The 19,885-nt window shown below is 40.4% G+C and overlaps 1 protein-coding gene across 1 annotated transcript in view; it reads right to left on the reverse strand.

Moving 5' to 3' along the window:
- Nucleotides 1–19,885, reverse strand: part of NRCAM (neuronal cell adhesion molecule) — a 310,432-nt gene that overhangs the window by 23,187 nt on the left and 267,360 nt on the right. Inside the window, exons 17-25 of the mRNA XM_059934189.1 lie at nt 18,843–18,967; nt 16,727–16,828; nt 11,018–11,215; nt 10,850–10,920; nt 9,625–9,850; nt 9,110–9,225; nt 7,568–7,772; nt 4,117–4,239; nt 2,666–2,842 (exon numbers count right to left, since the gene is read on the reverse strand). Coding sequence (XP_059790172.1) covers nt 2,666–2,842; nt 4,117–4,239; nt 7,568–7,772; nt 9,110–9,225; nt 9,625–9,850; nt 10,850–10,920; nt 11,018–11,215; nt 16,727–16,828; nt 18,843–18,967 — 1,343 coding nt within the window. The remainder of the gene's footprint in view (nt 1–2,665; nt 2,843–4,116; nt 4,240–7,567; nt 7,773–9,109; nt 9,226–9,624; nt 9,851–10,849; nt 10,921–11,017; nt 11,216–16,726; nt 16,829–18,842; nt 18,968–19,885) is intronic.

Consider the following 19,885-nt stretch of genomic DNA (forward strand, 5'->3'; position numbering starts at 1 on the left):
GCAACGGGAGAGGCCGCGATGGCGAGAGGCCCGCGCACCGCGATGAAGAGTGGCGCCCGCTTGCCGCAGCTAAAGAAAGCCCTCGCACAGAGACGAAGACCCAACACAGCCATAAATAAATAAATAAATAAATAAAGTTAAAAAAAAAAAATCAGCGGGTGATGTTTTTTTCCAGTGGCATGCACGTCCTCTTCCAATATGACAAGTCAACGGAAAACACGAACTGCCCTGCTGCAGCTCAATTAATCGGCTACTGCCTCTAGGCTGAGCCCCAGTGGCATGGCCACTGCACAGGGAAAGCGGCCAGGCTTTCTCTGGAACGCTTCCATGAAAGGGTCTAAGGGGAACCCAGCAGTAAATTATTGTAAATCCACCACGGATTTTAATGGCTATCTAATCATCCCCAGAAAGAAGCACACATATAAAAGAGAGGTTCCCATCCTTCCACGATCTTGCGAACATTTTGAATGTTTACAACTTTGTTCTTTCAAGGGTAAAAACACCTATAAAACATTATTAAGATGATTGAAAATGGCTACAGTTCTTATTCAGTCATTCCCAAATCTACCTGATCTATGTTTTAAAATTTACCAAGACTCTGAACATAAGATTTGTAAGAAAAGAGAAGATATGATCAGGCCTAAGCTCCCGAGATTTGAACAACTTAGGGCAAAGCACTTATTTCTTTTGGTCGACTTTTTCTTCATTCCAATTTGTACTTGTTCAGTCTGTCAAAGCCCAAGAAAATCCCTGGCCAGGGGTGCTCTACATGAGACCACTGCCATGTGAGGCAGGGCGGCCTCCACTGCTCCCTAAAAAGCTGACAAATCTACCAAGAGCCAAGAGTCAAAGACTGGGGGGATCTTTGGGTGGAAGAAATACTACAATTCATTCCAGCACCATTCTCCCAACCAATCCTCCTCATCCAGAGAGCTGTGAGCAATAAAGGAGAACAAAAGTAATTCACTGTGATTGTTGGCTCTTCCCCAGGAGGAGACTTAAGCAGTCTGGCGAAGACAGAAATGGAATAACACAGCTGAGCAGAGCATGCGGGCTGCCTCAACACTTGGTCAGAGGGGATCCCACTGGGGAGGCTTTCAGTCCCAGGGCAGCTGGAGTACGGCTAAGCTGAAATTCCGGGAGGACAGTGTAGTGTGATGCCAGCAACGTGTGCACTGTGTCTAGGAGGGGTACAGGTAAATCAGATTAGAACAGGAAGCTCGGCTGGTCTGATTTCTGACTGGCTGTTTTTATCACGGGACTAACATTTCTGAACCCTTCACAGACGGCATGGCCATCATGAGGGTCTGCGGCAAAGGTACAGTTTGGGTCCTGTCTGGTCTAGCCACGGTCATAGCATTAAAAGCCAAGATTAGGATTTGGACCTGGGATAAGTCTTGAGAAAAGGTGAATTCAATGGGTGGCCTTCTCCTTGTAAAAAAGACTAGACATGAATTTTAAAGTCAAGATCTTGCAGGATCTTATCTTCCTTTTGGTGCTTCAAAGCTTATTTTAAATATTTTCTCTTTTAACCCATGCTGCACTTCCCCATGGTTAACATGGCAAATTTCACACATGTAGAAAGTCATGCAGTTGAATGATTTTACCTTTGCCTGCACCTACATCAGGTGGGAGAATACCAGCTTTCACGAAGGGAAACAGAAATAGGACACTATATAGTTAGCATGTAAAGCTACATAAAAACACTTCTTAAAATGCTAAAGCATGCAAGAAGAATGGAGCGTACCACATCAGGTACAGGGGACAAAGGTACGTTTTTGTTCCCAAACTTACCAGTAATCAAATCTCCACATTACTTAAAGCGCTTTATTCACACTTGCCTATTATGTAAGAAGGCTTAGGAGATTTCAAGCCAATTTTGGGGTAAAAATGTCAATTTCTTATGCTACGGAAGATAATCAAATAAATGATCCTTAAGCAATTCTACAATTTAGAGACATGCAAAACCTTCTACAATGTTTTTGATCATTTTCATTGAATCTCAAGTTTTTCAAAATCATTTTTAGAAGTATTAAAGGAAGTGTTCATTCTTTTTCTAAATACTTTAATGGGGCTCTTTTGCTTTCTGTACCAGATGGCATAGCAAACTATGAAGTCCCATGCTCAAACACAAAGTACATGCATTACTTAATAACTGTTTTGACTTCCTTGCTAGAAAACCTAAATCAGTATGCAGACTAGCAAATTATTTTCTGGTGAATCAAGACCAGAACCACAGTTACATATATTTATTTGTGTGTAGGTATGCATGTCTGTGTGTGCGTGTATTACACATATGTGTATGTGGGTATATAGGTAAAGTTGCAGATAGGAAAAAACATTGCCGTGAACTTTGAATTTAAGTGTGGCAAAATACTGTAATTTCCCACTCTCACCTCAATATTTTAATATAAGTTTAAAAATTTCATAGGGACTTAAAAAACAAACATCAAATCATTATTCCAGTATGAATTAAATAGCTGCTTATATATATATATATATATATATATATATATGTATCAGAATGAGAGGTTACAGATAAGTGTTTGTATTAATTGGGTAGCATGGATACTTCCATGGTAAGAAGGAAAGAAAAAGCATAAACTTAAAGATTTTTGTCTCACGATACTTCTCGTTATATGGATTTTATACATACCCATCTTACCTTCATCCATAGTTGTTATCGCTTCCTCTGTTATTTGACTTCCTGATCCTGCTACTGTTTGTGCATAGAAATAAAATTTATATCGAGTGCTGAAATTTAAATTTTTTAAAGTCCAGCGGGTCTTGTTGGCAGGAATTTTCAAATCTACCAGAGGGCCTAATTCATGGGTGCTGTTAACTGTCAATAAGAATATAAACAAAATAAAGTAATAAAATAAATGAAAAAGCCAAAAGAAAACAAACACACTGATACAGAGAACAGAACAATGGTCACCAGAAGGGAAGGGGAATGGGGGGAGGTTGAAATGGGTAAAGGAGTCAACTGTATGGAGACGGATGGAAACTAAACTTTTAGTGGTAGGCACACTGTAGTGTATATGGAAGTCAAAATACAGTGTTGTACACATGAAACTTACATAATGTTATAAACCAATGTTACCTCCATGAAAAAAAAAGAACAAAGTGCATTCCCCGTTCATTGCTGTAGGAAGACTATCGTAAATAAATGTGTCAACCAAAAATGTTAAACCTGGACTACACTGACTTTTGTAATCCTACTCACTCTTTGTCTGACATAATTGATAACCTGACATAGTCCTATAATTGGGAGATTGGGATTGACATACACACACTGCTATATATATAAAATAGATAACTAATAAGGGCCTACTGTATAGCACAGGGAACACTACTCAACACTCTGTAATGACCTGTATGGGAAAAGAATCTAAAAAAAGAGTGGATATATGTATATGTATAACTGATTCACTTTGCTGTACACCTGAAACTAACACAGCATTATAAATCAACTATACTCCAATAAAAATTTTAAAAAATGATAATCTCAAGGGTCACACTGCGATTCTAATACAAATGCATATATTAATGTATGTATGTATATATGTAAATATATATACATAGATATTTAATTGTTTTTGCATACATTTTAAATATAAAAAAATAAACTATGGGATAAACCATAAAAAAAAATCCTATAATATGGTGTAACAAGGGGAAATACATTTTCCATGGGCTTCTAAGCTGGGAGAATTTTCTGGTTGAATCGCAATAGCATTTCTCATGTCTTTGTTTTTGCAGGCGGAGTCATGGGTTGTTAAATAACCCCAAATCTCATCTTCAGAGGCCTTGTGCCAAAGGAACCCCTCTTCTTACCATTTGCTGGTTATACAATACATGACGCCTACACACATAATGACAGCATGCACCTAAGCCCCATGCTCAAGGTCTGTATTATTCTACATGTTATTTAATTTTCAAAAGCACATGTCATTTTTCTTTAAAAAGTATGATTTGAAGTTCCTTCTAGAATAACACTTGAAGGTATATGTATATATTCTACAGCTGTAAAGAAATACCCCGTTTGTATTTTAAGATAACAGTCTTTTTCCTTCGTAAACCATATTTCCCTGTTTCCTTCTCCCCATAACTTACTTGGCTGATATTTTAAGGTGTACTCTGTCAAAATGCCATTCGGGTGGCTTGGTGGCTCCCATTCCAAAGTGAGAGAATCTAGCGTTGGATTAACAATCTTCAAAGAGGATGGAGCGCTGGGGACTTCAAATGAGACATACAGTCAACACAAAGGTTTCTGAATGTTTCAAACTGTATTAAAGTGACATATTTCACCAGGTCCACACAACTCATCAAGACTCTTTTTTTTGGCTGCGCCAGACGGCATGCGGGATCTTAGATCCCTGACCCAGGTTCAAACCCGTGCCCCCTGCAGAAGTGCGGAGCCCTAACCACTGGACTGCCAGGGAATTCCCCATGATTTTTGTCTTCTGTAACTCATTTTTGTTCCTGATTCAGCTGAAAATACGTTAATAGAAACCTGTTTCGCTTTTCCTCTTTTTCCCTCACCATTTCCATTTAGATTCATTAAAACCATCCTCTCCAAATACATAAGGGCTTTGCCTTTATATGGACCCAAACCAATGGTTTTAAAAGAGATGGTACTTGTTTGTTTCGTGAATGGGGTCTTAATAAAAGCAAACTAGTGACTGAGTGGAACTATTCTAACCAGACCGTTGAGTAGAAGCAGCTGTTTTCTGGGCTATTAAGGACTGTTTTCTCCAGCCAACCAGGTGTCTCCAAACAGTCAGAATACCCTGCCTGCCGGGCTCTGGGCCTGAGCCAGCCGCCCCAAGTGCAGAGGAGCTCTTATCCGGAGAGCTGAGAGACGCCCGGCAGCTCGCAGTGATGGACAAGAGCCTGGGTGCTGGCACAGCCCTGGCTCTGGGGAAGGAGCGCAGGGTGTCAGGTTCTCCGTGGCAGAGGCTGGCAAATTACCAGCGGAAACATGCCCGGTCTTCTTTTATTCACTTCCTCAGAGCATGATGGACGATGGCAGCCCTCCCTCACGATCATGACCTTCTCTACCCAACCTACCACGTTCCCTAAAACCTCCTGTCCCTCTAGCCAGAAACCAGGCAGTCGAGCTGAATTTCCCCCTCTGCCTCATTTCCACCATCTCCTGGGACACTAGATCCTGCCACATCCACCCTGCTAACCTCAACTGTATCCATTCCCTCCTCGTCTCTCCACCACTGCCCCCCTTCAGACCCTTGGTGGCCTTGCCTAGAACAGTCCTGGCCCATAGTTCTAAGCTTCCGCAAATCACCCCTTTGAGAATCTGATGACAGCCCCAAACTCTCCCCAGAAAAATATACGCACCTTGTATATAATATTAGGGGGTTCACAGAGCTCCTTAAACCCATTCATTGACACCTGAAGAGACTGCCGTCCTCAGGTTAAGAGCTCCTGGCTTGAGGGTTAATATCCATAGCATTTAAGACTATCCATTGTTTTGGTCCTCCCTAGCTGACCTTCCTCCCTTTTCTCACCGTTCTCGGCTGCCTGACTTACCGTTCCCTGAAGGAGCCATGATGTTTCCTACCTTTGTGTCTTTGGACAGACTACTCTTCTCTTGTCTGTTCTTTAATTCCCTGGTTCTCTTTTCTATGGCACCTTCCCCTGAGCCATCTAAAGGGCCAGTGTAGGGTCTCACTAGCGAAAGCCTCTAGTGGAAGGAGCCCTAAACCTCCAAGGAGCAACGAGGCTGAGGACAAGCCACTGTAATTAGATAGGAGGTGGACACAGATGATTCTCAGAGGCTGTTGGGCAGCTGCCAACACCATGAGCCCTTCAACCAGGAGCCAGGACAGGGTTTGTCTGTGAACTGCTTTTAACCACACCTGGGTATATATCGAAAAAAAAAAAAAAACACTAATTCAAGAAGATACATGCACCCCAACGTTTACAGCAGCATTATTTACAATAGCCCAAGCATGGAAGCAACCTAAGTGTTCATCAATAGATGAATGGATAAAGAAGATGTGGTACATTTCTACAATGGAATACTACTCAGTCATAAAAAAGACTGTACACCTGTAACTTACATAATATTGTATAGCAACTATACTTCAATAAAAAAAGAATTGTCCTCTAAAACAAAATTGTAACCAAAATGTTTATTTAAAAAAAAAAGACCTAAGCAATCCACAGAAGCTATCTGGATCATTTTCAATACTGGCTTGAGGCAAAATTCAAGATAAGCAAAGGCCATGCTAGTGCCTTTCTTACTACATGGCCCTCTCTCCTCATCCACTAGGCTCCCAGGTGGCTGTGTCCTGACTCCTCTGGCCCCCGCTCCTACATCAGTTGTGTTTGGTTCTCCCTTCCTCCTCCCCTTGCCATGGCCCACACTTGCAATGATTCTTCCTTTCTCTTTCCAACACATTCTGTCAAGACCGCCAACCTTCTAACTCAGTTCCACATTAGCATGAATTGCAAAGGTGCACTGAGAAAGAAGTAAACTACAACCTAGAGGATTCTTTTCCTTTCTAGATATTTTTCTTAGGTGATCACATCTAGTTCTCACGCTTTCTGGCTAAGGTAACTGAGGTTTAGAGAAATTGTATAACTTGCTTCAGGTCAGAAAGTTAATGACCCAAGTCAGCATCAAATTAGCAGGTTCTACAACCTAAGTGTCCATCAATAGATGAATGGATAAAAAAGCTGTGGTATATATATATATATATACATACACACACACACACACACACACACACACACACACACACACACAATGGAATACTACTCAGCCATAAAAAAGAATGGAATTTTGCCATTCGTAGCAACATGGATGGACTTGGAGGGTATTATGCTAAGTAAAATGAGCTAGACAGCGAAAGATAAATACTGTATGATAGTGCTTATATGTGGAATCTAAAAAATACAATAAAGTAGTGAATACAACATAAAAGAAGCAGACTCACAGATATAGAGAATGAACTAGTAGTTACCAGTGGGAGGGAGGGGGAATACAGGAGTGAGGGAGTGGGAGGTACAGACTATTGGGGGTAAGACAGGCTTAAGGATGTACTTTACTACATGGGGAATATAACCAATATTTTGTAATAACTGTAAATGGAAAGTAACATTTAAAAATTGTATAAAAATAGGGAATTCCCTGGTGGTCCAATGGTTAGGACTTGGTGTTTTCACTGTCAGGGCCCAGGTTCAATCCCTGGTCGGGGAACTAAGATTCTGCAAGCCATGCAGCTCGGCCAAAAAAAAAAATTGTATAAAAATTTTAAAAATTAAAAACAAAAAATTAGCGAAGTTTTTGACCATGTGATTAACTGTGGAGAAAAATTTTAAGTCAAGAGAAAGGGGGTTTCAGGGAAGCCTCTGAAGCCTTCCCCACACCCTCAGGCCATAGACGAGCTGACACTCTGTCAGCTCTGTGTGTGCCGTGTTCATCTGTGGGAAAATCACATTTGGCTTCCAGAATATACTTTCTTTGGGGGCCCATCGGTCACGCAAAGTCTCTCAGGATGCACCACATGCTGCTAGGATCTCAGTGACACGTCCACCCTACCTCCTTCCGGGGTATTGAAGACCCTGTCGGGGCTGGCTGGGCCCTCCCCTTTCCCATTGACCACGCGGACGTTCAGTGTGTAGTGGCTAAAGGGCTCCAGCCCGGGCAACATGCCATGAGTCTTGCTGCCCTGGAAAGTGAGGATCTTTTTCTCAATATGGCGTCTGTTTCTTGTTGATGAACTCTGTGCCTTCCAGTAGTAAATCTGAAACGGCAAGAGTAAAAGTCAGGGATGGACAAGGGAGCCAACAGAATCCTCAGGCTCACAAAATTAAAGCTTTATTATTATCTTTTTTCCCAGAAAGTTCCCTTGGTACATTTTAGACTAGTGGAACAATGGACAGATATCAATTCTGAGGCAGGAGAGTAGGAGGCACAGGTAATGAGGGAAATTAAGAAATCGTCATGAAGCTCGGTTATGCCATGTTGTTGGAGAAGTCTAAGTGAAATAAACCAAAGAAACGAAACCGCATGAGACCCATACAGAAGGATTTAAGTGTCCTTTACTTGTATAAAATATTCTAACGGTAAAAATTACTGCCCAATATTTACATACTTTTCCAGAGTTAATACAACTTCATGTACAATATATCATTTAGTTTAATACTAAAAACCACAGTGAAGCTTTTATTATTACTACTCCTACAGTACAGAAGAGCCCCTGGGCTATCAAGAGGTAAGAAGACCCTCCACTTCAAGTCTAGGGCTTTCTCACTATGCCAAACTGCATCACTTAATTAAAAATACTTATTTTTTGGTATGAAATTGTAGACACAGATTTTGAAGAGATAAAGTGTTGATTAACTTTGGATAGAAATCCAGAACTGTTGTTTACTAAGCCCTCTTAAAGTCATCTTAGGAGTTTAAAGGCACTTTCAAGAGAAATCAACATATATACAGAATCTAGCAGTCTTAGAGGAAGAAAAACCAAAAACCCAAAGTTGAACATGATGCAGCGCAAAAACTGACCTCTAGAGGTCAGGGTTTGACCAATCAAAGCCTTGACTTCCTTGGTAGGTGTGAAAGTTCTTTGACCACCTCTCAATCAAAACTATGAATCGGTCTTTCTGTGCGTCCCAAGAACACAGATAACTGATGTTTATAAGAATGACTGAGTTGGAACTCTATGATCTTGAACTATAAGCTATTTAAAACAAAAGTCTACATTGTTTTCTGGATAGTTTTGTTTGTTCAGCACATAGTTTTGTTCGTTTAAAACCACAGTCAGTGTGGTTTTAAAGCTAGGTGCATTTCATTACATTCTAGCTTTTTGAACATTAGTTTTCCCCATTTCGTGCATGCGGTTACTGTTGAGTTGGCAGAATGTAGACTATCTGTGGGAAAAATGGAGAAAGAATTTTTTTCTCCCTTTGTGTGCAGTGAGATTTCAATCCAGCTCTAGCTGGGATGCTTCAGAGGTAGGCTTCCTGAGGCAGTACACCTGATGAACTCTCAAGGCCTCCTCTGGCCAAGCAAAGGGTGTCTGGCATTGGCCGACGCACTGTTTCTAAGAAAAGAACACGAAAGGTCTCTTTCACTTGCCCGATAGCCCTGCAGGTGTCCTCGGATACTTTTCAGAGGTACCGGGTCCCAGTGCACCTCGGCTAAGGTGCTGTTTACCACGTTTACGTGCACATTCCCGGGAGCCACCATTGGGACTAGGGAAAGATGAGAAAGGGGGGTAGAAGTATCAGTGTCATTTTGAATTTCATGCAAAAAATGTCACCGTCTCCTAATTTTGGCTTGAAACATGCCCCAGCCTGATTCTATGTATTATCAAGGATGGAGAATAGATGTTAGTTTTTTTTTTTTTTTTTTGAGCTCTGTTCATTTGACTTTGTGAGAACAACATATCTTTTTAAAAAGTAATAACTTTTAACACGCTGAACCTATTTTCTACGTAGCAGGCTGTTTAGATGTAGAAATGTTGAGCTAAATCATGGCTGCCTCCCATCCTCCCTCCCAATCTCAGCACCTCTGGACATGGCCTTGACTTGCACTTTGGTAAGTCTGCTTTGCTGGGGAAAAACAGACATGAAGTAGCATCAGGCACTTACGGTCTTCTCCAGAATGTCCCAGGACCACAGCTGGCTCTGGAGCAAAGCCCGCGTCGTTCAGGGCCTGAACTTTGATCAGGTATGGGACAAAGGTCGGGGTGCCCGAGACAATGTATTTGGATACATCTGCCACAACCATAGACGTCCATTCATCATCACCATCCTTCTGGCGCCAGCTAACTTTGTACTGAAGGCCTGGTCCATTAGATTCGAAACCATTCAAGGGCTACAAGAAAAGCCAGACCATCAGAGCTTACAAAACAGATCAGCGGTGCTATCTCTTACTGGAACGGCAAATTCAATTCTCAGACTTAAAGACGGTGAGCGCTGCGCCACTAAAGTACAAGCTATGAACAATTTTCTCCAGGGACCTTCTGTCCTTTTTTTCACCTGTGATGAGATTCACAGCTTGTTTGGGATCAACATTTCAAAGGTGGTTAATTTCTATCTTGAAGTAGTAAAAACCACCTAGGTCTCTCAGATTCTGGCTCCACAGTCATGGGTAGGTGACATAAAACTTTCCAGGTATATAGTTTCCTTTATGTGTTCCTGGTTGTGTGACAGCACCTCACTGTCTATTTTACTTGGAGACTGAAATTGTGAACTACTTCTTTCTTTAAAAAAAAAAGAGATTGGCTTGTCTTTCTATCCTGTTTCTACAGGCATGTATGTATCTAAGTATATACAAACATGTATGTATCTAAGTATGGATGTCTGGATCTATCTAAAATAAGTTTTTAGATCACACAAGTAAATATATATTAATTTTCCAAGTCCAGAAAATAGACAGGCCAAAAAAGAAAAAAGCAGAAGAAGTTGACTACTGGTACCTGTCTTCTAGATGGTTCTCTACGATGGTGACAATACAAGCTAGCATTTATTGAGCACATTCTATGTGATAGGCACCGCTTTAAGTGCGTTATAAGTGCATTAACTCCTTTAATCTTATGAGGTTGATTCATTGTTATTCCCATCACACAGATACACAGTAGAGATGTTAAAGAAATGCCTTAAAGTCACACAGTTACTAAGTGGCAAAGCTGGGATTTGTACCATTCATTTTGGCTCCAAGGATCAAGCTTTTAACTACTACACAATTAATAAATATATGATATATGTATATACTCCAAAAAATGTGTGAAAGGGGATTTTAATACAGGTATTATTTAAAAACAACTTTTCTTTCCACTCTAAGATATAGTTGAGTATTTCAGACATAGCTCACCTTCCACGTAATCACCAAATTATCCGGCTCTGATCCCAGCCCTTCCACAGCCGTGGGATTTTTATCTGGTTCTAGAAGTTAAACAGCCACATATTCGTAAACTTTGGTCTTTTGCAAACAGTGGAAAACCTTTCTATTTTATTTCATATCACAGAAGTCCTGCTTTACCTGCAGCTTTAGTCAAATACTGCTCAGATGCCTCGCTGGGCAAGCTCCTCCCCAGGCTGTTTACTGCCATCACTCGGAAGGAATAGTTGACATAGGGCGACAACTTCAGCTGGGCTGTGGTCTGAGTTCCAGGGACTTCAGTTTGGTGATGCCACAGCCCCGGCTCATGCATTGCATCTTCATATTCGATGATGAATTCTGGCCACACCACACACACACAACAAGTCCAAGACATGAATTCAGTCACCCAATGGTAGGTTGCGAGGATAACGAACAGGACAATCTAACAAGAGCAGCTGAATGTGAATTATCTCACTTTCAAGAAAAATTCACTAGAATATTTTGATTTCAGAAGCCTAGCGTCCTCAACACTTAAGCAAATCCAATAAGAGTATGCTTTCTCTAGCATGCTGAGTTTAGCTCCTTAAAACTGTTTAGAAGTGACCCACATATTCCTAGGAAAGTTTGAACATACGAAAAGATGACTGATTTTTTTCATAACAGGAGATGTTACGTGAAATACAGAGAGATACCATTTCCCACCAAACAGACTGGCAACAATCAAATATTTAACACACTTTGTGAACTATGACACAGGGAAACAAGCATTCTCATACTTTGTGGGAAGTGTAAATTGGTACTTCTATAGAGGACAATTTAGAACATCTAACAATATTTAACTCAGAGACCCTTTGACACAGAAATTGTGCTTCCAGCAATTTATTTTGAATAAATGTGCTCATGCATATGTTCGAAGGCACATGAAAAAGAATCCACATGGCAGCATTGTTTGCAACTGAAACAACCTAATTGCAAACAACCTAAATGTTCATCAATAGGACACTGATTAAATAAATTATGATGCATCCACACAATGGAATATTCTGCAGCTGTAAAAAATGAATAGGGCTGCTCCACGTGTACTGAAACAGAATGATTTCTAAAATATATTGTTAAGTGAAACCAAGTAGGGTTTAGAACATAATCCAGCGTGTGCTGGATACTACAGTTGTATAAAAATAAAAAGATTTACTATAACATATACACATACACATACGCTTGAAAGTACATGTGTTACCTCTTGGAGGATACACACTGTAACACTGGTGTCACCAGAGGAATTGAGAATCAGGGGTGGGAGGAACACTTACTTTTCAGTGCATACCTACCCTCTTGTCTCTATTAAAATTTTGTGGTATGTACATGTTTTACCCTTGTAAAAAATAAGTATTTATTTGAAACAATATATGCACCCCAATGTTCATTGCAGCACTATGTACAATAAGCCAAGATATGGAAGCAACCTAAATGTCCATCGACAGATGAATGGATAAAGAAGATGTGGCACATACATACAATGGAATATTACTCAGCCATAAAAAGAATGAAATAATGCCACCTGCAGCAACATGGATGGACTTAGAGACAATCATATTAAGTGAAGTAAGCCAGGCAGAGAAAGACAAATATCATACGATATTGCATATATGTGGAATCTAAAAGAAAATGATACAAATGAACTTATATACAAAACAGAGATAGACCCACAGACATAGAAAACAAACTTGCGGTTACCAGAGGGGAAAGGTAGGGGGAGGGATAAATGAGGAGCTTGGGATTAACATATACACACTACTATATATAAAAGAGATAACCAACAAGGACCTACTGTATAGCAGAGGGAACTATGCTCAATATTTTGTAATAACCTATAAAGAAGAATGTCAAAAAAATATATGTATAACTGAATCACTTTGCTGTAAACCTGAAACTAATACAACATTGTAAATCAACTATACTTCAATAAAAAAAAAGAAATGCAAAAAATAGGTATTTAGATATACATTTCTGTGTATTAAGGAGTTAGGTCTATATAATCTAATAAGTGTTTATGTCTTAAAATCTACTGGGCACCACATAACTTGTCCAACCTTGTAAACAGATTTGACACCATCTTCCTCATTTCCTGTTTCACACTTATTTTCACATGGTACTCTCTTTTTATCACCACAAAGGCTTTGCAGAGATATGACGCTGTCACAGTGTGATGTAGCACTATTAATATTGAAACTGTGAACTGCCTCCAGCTAGTATTTCATGGGGTGTCTGACAGACGTCACAGTGTTTTTTAAAAACCAAAATTTTTGGGCTTCCCTGGTGGCTCAGTGGTTAAGAATCTGCCTGCCAATGCAGGGGACACGGGTTCAAGCCCTGGTCCAGGAAGATCCCACATGCCGTGGAGCAGCTAAGCCCGTGTGCCACAACTACTGAGCCTGTGCTCTAGAGCCCATGAGCCACAACTACTGAGCCCATGTTCCACAACTACTGAAGCCTGCACACCTAGAGCCCGTGCTCCGCAACAAGAGAAGCCACCGCAATGAGAAGCCTGCGCACCACAAGGAAGAGTAGCCCCTGCTCACCACAACTAGAGAAACCCCGCGTGCAGCAACGAAGACCCAACGCAGCCAAAAAAAATAAAAAAAATAAAAACCAAAATTTAAAAATCAAAAACTTAATATCCAGAGGCACCCCTGAGGTTTGCTGAGGTTCTGTATGGTATTTCAATGCATGGTTTGAGAACTGTAGTTCTGCCCGGTCTCCCCATTCTCCCTCTTGTTCCTCTCTAGACCATTTTCAATACAATAGCCAGTGTGATCCATTCCTCTACTTCAGGGGTCCCCAACCCCCCGGGCTGTGGACCGATACTGGTCCGTGGCTTGTTAGGCTTGTTAGGCGAGCGAGTGAAGCTTCATCTGCCGCTCCCCATCGCTTGCATTACCACCTGAACCATCACTTGCATTACTGCCTGAACCATGGCTCACGTTACCGCCTGAACCATCCCCCCGCTCCCCCTCCATGGAAAAACTGGCTTCCACGAATCTAGTCCCTGGTGCCAAAAAGACTGGGGACCACTGCTCTACTTAAATCCCTCCAATTCCTTCCCAACCCCTACAAGGCCCTGCACAGTGGACATCCAACTCCACCCACCAACTCTCTGCCTCTTTGACCTTCTCTCCTCCTTCACTTCTTCTTGTTCATTTCACTCCAGCCAGCCACAGCGGCTTCCGAGAGACATGCTCCTGTCTCAGGGCCTTTGCTGTTTTTCTTGCTCTCCCTGGAAAGGTCTTGCTTCAGTTAAATGCATAGTGCGTTCACTACCTCCCTCCTCATGTCTTTATTGACATACTCAAATGTTACCTTCTTTTTTAAAATTTATTATTTTTTTAATTGCTGTATAGTTGATTCACAATATTGTGTTAGTTTCAGGTGTATAGCAAAGTGATTTGGTTATACATAAATAGATGTATATAACTATATTCTTTTTCCCCATTCTTTTCCTTTATAGTTTATTACAATATATCGAATATAGCTCGCTGTGCTATACAGTAAATCCTTGTTTATCTATTTTATATATGGTAGTGCACATCTGTTAATCCCAAATTCCTAATTTATTCCTCCCCCCCCTTCCCCTTTGGTAACCATAAGTTTGTTTTCTATGTCTATGAGTCTATTTTTATTTTATAAATTAGTTCATTTGCACTATTTATTAGATTCCACATATAAGTGATATCATCTAATATTTGTCTTTCTCCATCTTACTTCACTTAGTATGATACTTTCTAGGTCCATTCATGTTGCTGCAAATGGCATGATTTCATTCTTTTTTATGGCTGAGTAGTATTCCACTGTATATATGTACCACATCTTCTTTATCGATTCATGTGTTGATGGACACTTAGGTTGCTTCTGTGTCTCGGCTATTGTAAATAGTGCCACTATGAACTCTGGGATGCATGTATCTTTTTGAATTAGAGCTTTCATTTTTTCTGGATATATGCCCAGGGGTGGGATTGCTGGATCATCTGGTAACTCTATTTTCAGTTTTTTAAGGAACCTCCATACTGTTTTCCATAGGAATCTTACCTTCTTAAGGTAGCCTTTCCTGACCACCCTGTTTGTAATTATACCCCTGACCCTCATATTCTTTACTCCCCTTCTCCTGCTTTGTTCTTTGCATGGCCTAAACATGGACACACACATAATCATGTGTATAGATATATGTGTGTTTGACTCCTCTTGGAAGCAGATGCAGAGACAGAACTAAATGTGTAGGAGATTTATTTGGGGAAGAGTCCATGGAATATAAAAGAGAGAGAAAGCAGGAGACGGCAGGGAAGATCTTCAGACCGTAATGCAGGTCTGACAGCTGAGAAAGGAGAGGGGAAGGAGGTCTGTGTGGAAAAAGCCTCAGTCTCCAATACAGATAGATTCAGCCAGGTCAGCGAGGAGCCCAGAGTGAAGTTCTGCAGGAGGCATGGCTGAATCTAGGACCCTCGCTGTGCTCAGTCCCTGGACTACCTCAGGAAGAGAGGGGCCTCACGGGAACACTGCAGCTGATCCCTAGGGAGGGGGCAGCAGATGCAGCCTGTTGCTGACATTCCTTGTAGTGGGTTCTCTCTTAAAAGGAGATCTGAGTAGTGTGTGTGTGTGTGTGTGTGTGTGTGTGTGTGTGTGTGTGTACATATATATATATATATTTACACACATATATACATATATATAATGACATTATACACAATAACATAACACGTATTAATTTTATCTTATTTGTGTTCTCAATTAAGATATAAAATTCATATGCGCAGAGATTTTTGACTGTTTTGTTTTAGAAGAATGCCTGGTACATAATAGGTACTCAATAAATGTCTGTTGAATGAATGAACGAAGAGTAGAAATGCCTTGAAATCTAATGGTATCATTTTAACATGGGTAAAAAGAGTCTCCAAGCATCCTCACCAGCTAAATCTGGCTAATGTACTGAATTGACTGGAAGATTCAGCATGAATGAATACATATTCTGATCAAGGACCAAAAACTCCACTGAGAAAGGAACACCACCAAAGAACACAAGATAGAGAGGACGCTTTTGTTTAATTTCATTGGATCTGGTCTGCTTTACCAGCAGGTGCAATAAATCAACACACATGTCACTTCAGCAGTATCTTAGGTCATCATCGGAAAGGAATTTAGTCTTCCTGCAGTATATACCTGAAGGTAGTAATATATTACAGACTTGTGTCTACTCTCTTAGGTATCTTTTTGGTTTTAAAACTTATAAGCTTATCTATAGTCTAATTTTACTAAGCTCTTCCAGTACCCTTATGGCATGGTCCCTCACCTGATTTTATTGTCTAGGCTGATGTCATCAAGGTGAGGAGGTGACATTGGTGACTGTGCCACTTTGTAGCCAGGGCTAATGGAAAGAAAGAGACCTGATGTCTACCCCCAGTTCTGTTACCAACTGTGGGTTTGAAAAGTCACTTTACTCACCAAGTCTCAATTTCCTAATAGCTAGACTGGTCCTTCTATTGTTTTCTCCCATATTAATGGGCAAAATGAATAACTTGCAATACATCTTCCTACTGTGGTAGAAATTGAAGGTGATTCTTATGGATCTTAAACACAAAATGATAGTGTATTTGCTTAATTAACATCTTCAGCAATTAATTAGTGTCCCAAACCAGAAGCTGTAACCAGGAATAACTCCAGCTCTGAATAACAGAACATAAATAAATGTTTTGATTCTATTAGCAATGAAGCAGAGAATGCCAGCAAATATCTTTTGCAAGGAATTTCAATTACATGGGATACAGTGCTTTGAAAATAATCATTAAGTTTATCAGTGAAAAAGCAAATGACACCACATACTTGTAATAGGGCTATTGTTGTCATCGCCTGGGGTCCATGACAGCTGAACACTCCTGTCTAGTTGATCCGTCAATTCTAAATCAAAGGGAGGATTTGGGACATCTGTAGACCAAACACACACATCATAGTTAACCACCCGACCTTAGGAGGTTCTCCTTTACTCATGATACTATTCTCGGAGGGGACTCTTAAAGACACAGCACATGTAATGGCCAGTGAGCATGCAACTGAAAGGAAATGAAAACAGCTGAGGCTGCTGGGAACACACACGCACACCCAAGAGAACCCCTCAATGAGCTCTGCTTGCTTCTCTTTGAAATGAAACTAAATCCCTTGTCACCAAAGCCAGGGGAGGACATGTATGGTTCTCCAGCACTCTCAGTGCGTGTCTTCTCATAAACATAGAGGAGCACAAACAGAAAAATTAATACGGAAGCTGAATTTCTAATAAATGGGAAACAGAGAATAGGAAATGCTGAAAAACAAATACAGGCAAATGTACGTACTATTAAAAGAAAATGCAAGTGTTCTTTCTGAAACATGCTAAATTACAGATTTGGGGGCACCTGAAGAATATTTATATTTTTAAGGGAATTCTAAAATTGATGCTATGCAGGTAGACCTCGGCATGCAACCTTATGTGGACGCTCAGTACAAGTGAGTCAGGCACACAGGGAGGTGTGTTTATTCTCAGAGGACACCAGGGTACAGATGCCTGTTGGGACGAAGGTGTCTGAGGAGCGTGTCTGCCTCTTCTAATGGTGCTTCTGAGATCTAGAGAGTTAATGTTCCCCCTGGGTCTTTTCCTGACCTTGCTCTTGGCAGTGACTCTGGCTCTTGGGGGAGCCAGAGGCCATAGAAAAATATGAGCACTTCTTTCCTACCAGTAAAGAAGCAGTAAATGTCTACAAAGGACAGGTCTTCTATAGCATAATTCATAATACTATGTAACATCCAGCTGAGTTTTCACCACAAAATTAATTTTTGTATTTATATGTTGAATAAACATGAGGGTTCTTTAATCAAAAAGATTTCGGGAAAAAAATTGATTTAACTTCCCGACTCAGAAAAATCATGTGACGTGAAAGTGTCCTCCTTTTCGTCTTTCTTTAGTGATTTATCTTCTGTGAACACAGTGAGTTGGTGGTTTTCTTTGATAGAAAGGTCAAATGTTGTACTAAGCATCCATTGTTTTCCTATGTAAATTTCTTGAAAATGGAATCCCCAAACAACATTTAGTTTTCCAGAACAACTTTTAATAGATTGAAATGAAAACCTAAGTTGTGGAATGATATTTGAAATTGCTTTTTCAGTCTGTAAAATATGGACGATAGCTTTTGAAAAAGCACTATGCTACTTTACAAGGAAATGCTGTCAAAGAGGGACTTTTAGCAAATGAAATGACTTTGCAATAACACATGAAATACTTGGAAGCGAGTGGCAATATATTCAGTGAAAAGTTCCAGAGTTATAATGAAGAAATGATTTATAGCAGTAAATGGACAACACGGCAGAACACCTGACAGAGCCCTTTTCCTTAAAGAAGCACAATGACATGATAGAGAAAAGAAAGTAATGGACTTCTTCTGTACATGTGAAATTGTTTGAAACAAAACAGAGAAAAGGACTCATATTAGTTTACCGTAAATGGGAGCTGGAGTTGGAGTAGGAGCTAGAAAGGACAGTAATATAAAGGAGTTTAATCAAAATTAGTAGCGGACAGATATAAGATAGCACAAGAAGACAAAGACTGAGCATGATTAAGATTATAAACCTGAGCCTTACGCTTAGCTGTGAGACACAGCATTGCTAAACATGCAGTAACAACATAGGGGGAAAACCCCTTCGATTTTAAATAAAGGTAGATCATTTCCCCCCAGTTTTCTCATAAAAATATCACTAATGTGCTTAACCACCATTTTATTGCAGTGCTGCTACAGAGTACATTTATACTGAAATTACTGGCTCAAGGGCATCTTTCACAGAAGAAAGATGTGGGTATTTAACTCACCTATAAAATGCTAAAACTGTAACAAGCAAACAGTTACTACTGACAATTTTTCCTTTCAACCTAAAACAGGGCAGCCAGCTGTGCTGTACGTGTTCTAGCTCTTACCGACAACGCTGAGCACAGCATTGGCCGAAACGCTGTCCAGAGTTGTGTTGGCCACACATGTGTAGGTCCCACCATCATCATCACTGACATCAGCGACCACCAAATGGTCCTTGTCAACAGTGAACCTGTAATCACCACATGCTCAAAGCGGCTGGAATGGACATCCCACCACACCCAATGACGGTTTTCCTGGCATGAAAGCAACTGTGAACTTGGTAAAAGGGAAAGATGATAAAGGTTTGCAGCACATTAGAGCTAAAATCCTATACAATACATGCCACTTTGATAGTGATTAAAGTTGGAAAACATTTTGAATGAGTGAGAAGCTTGGGTTAGAAGTGATGTCAAGTCATTTAGTCTGATGGCTTTCAACCACGCCTCTGGAGTTTTTGGGAGCTTCGTTAAGACCAGGGGCCTCTAGAGCTGAGCGGGGGCAGCTCCAGTTACCCTGAAAAGAGGGCTTTCCTAGGCTTCTGCTGCTACCACTCAGCCGGCTCAATTTCTAACAAAGTGTGTATTTTTAAATAATTTGATATTAATTATTATTTTTTTTAATCAAACTATAGTTGATTTACAATGTTTCAGGTATACAGCAAAGTGATTCAGTTTTATATATATATATATATATAATACTCTTTTTCAGATTCTTTTCCATGATAGGTTATTACTGGCTATTGAATATAGTTCCCTGTGCTATACAGTAGGTCCTTGCTGTTTATTTTATATATAGTAGTGTGTATCGTTAATCACAAATTCCCACATAGTTCTTTTAAGGGCCATTTACAAGCAACAGGGCACCATTTGGGCATAGTTGAAAGAAGCCACAGAAACCATTTCTACCAGCAGACAACACTCCTTCAACACTCCTTCCCGTCGGGGTGATGCTTGTAGCCCCTCTGCATCAGCTAAAGTTCTCGTCTTTGTCTCTGTGTACTTTGTCAAATCGAGAGCCTCACCTGGAAAATGGGCATGACCTTTCTTTCATACCAAGCTAAAGCAATGCAATGTGCTCAGGCTCTTTCAAATTCTTTACCTGTTTTTTT

The sequence above is a fragment of the Balaenoptera ricei genome, chromosome 9 (assembly GCF_028023285.1).
Source record: "Balaenoptera ricei isolate mBalRic1 chromosome 9, mBalRic1.hap2, whole genome shotgun sequence".
Lineage (NCBI taxonomy): Eukaryota > Metazoa > Chordata > Mammalia > Artiodactyla > Balaenopteridae > Balaenoptera > Balaenoptera ricei.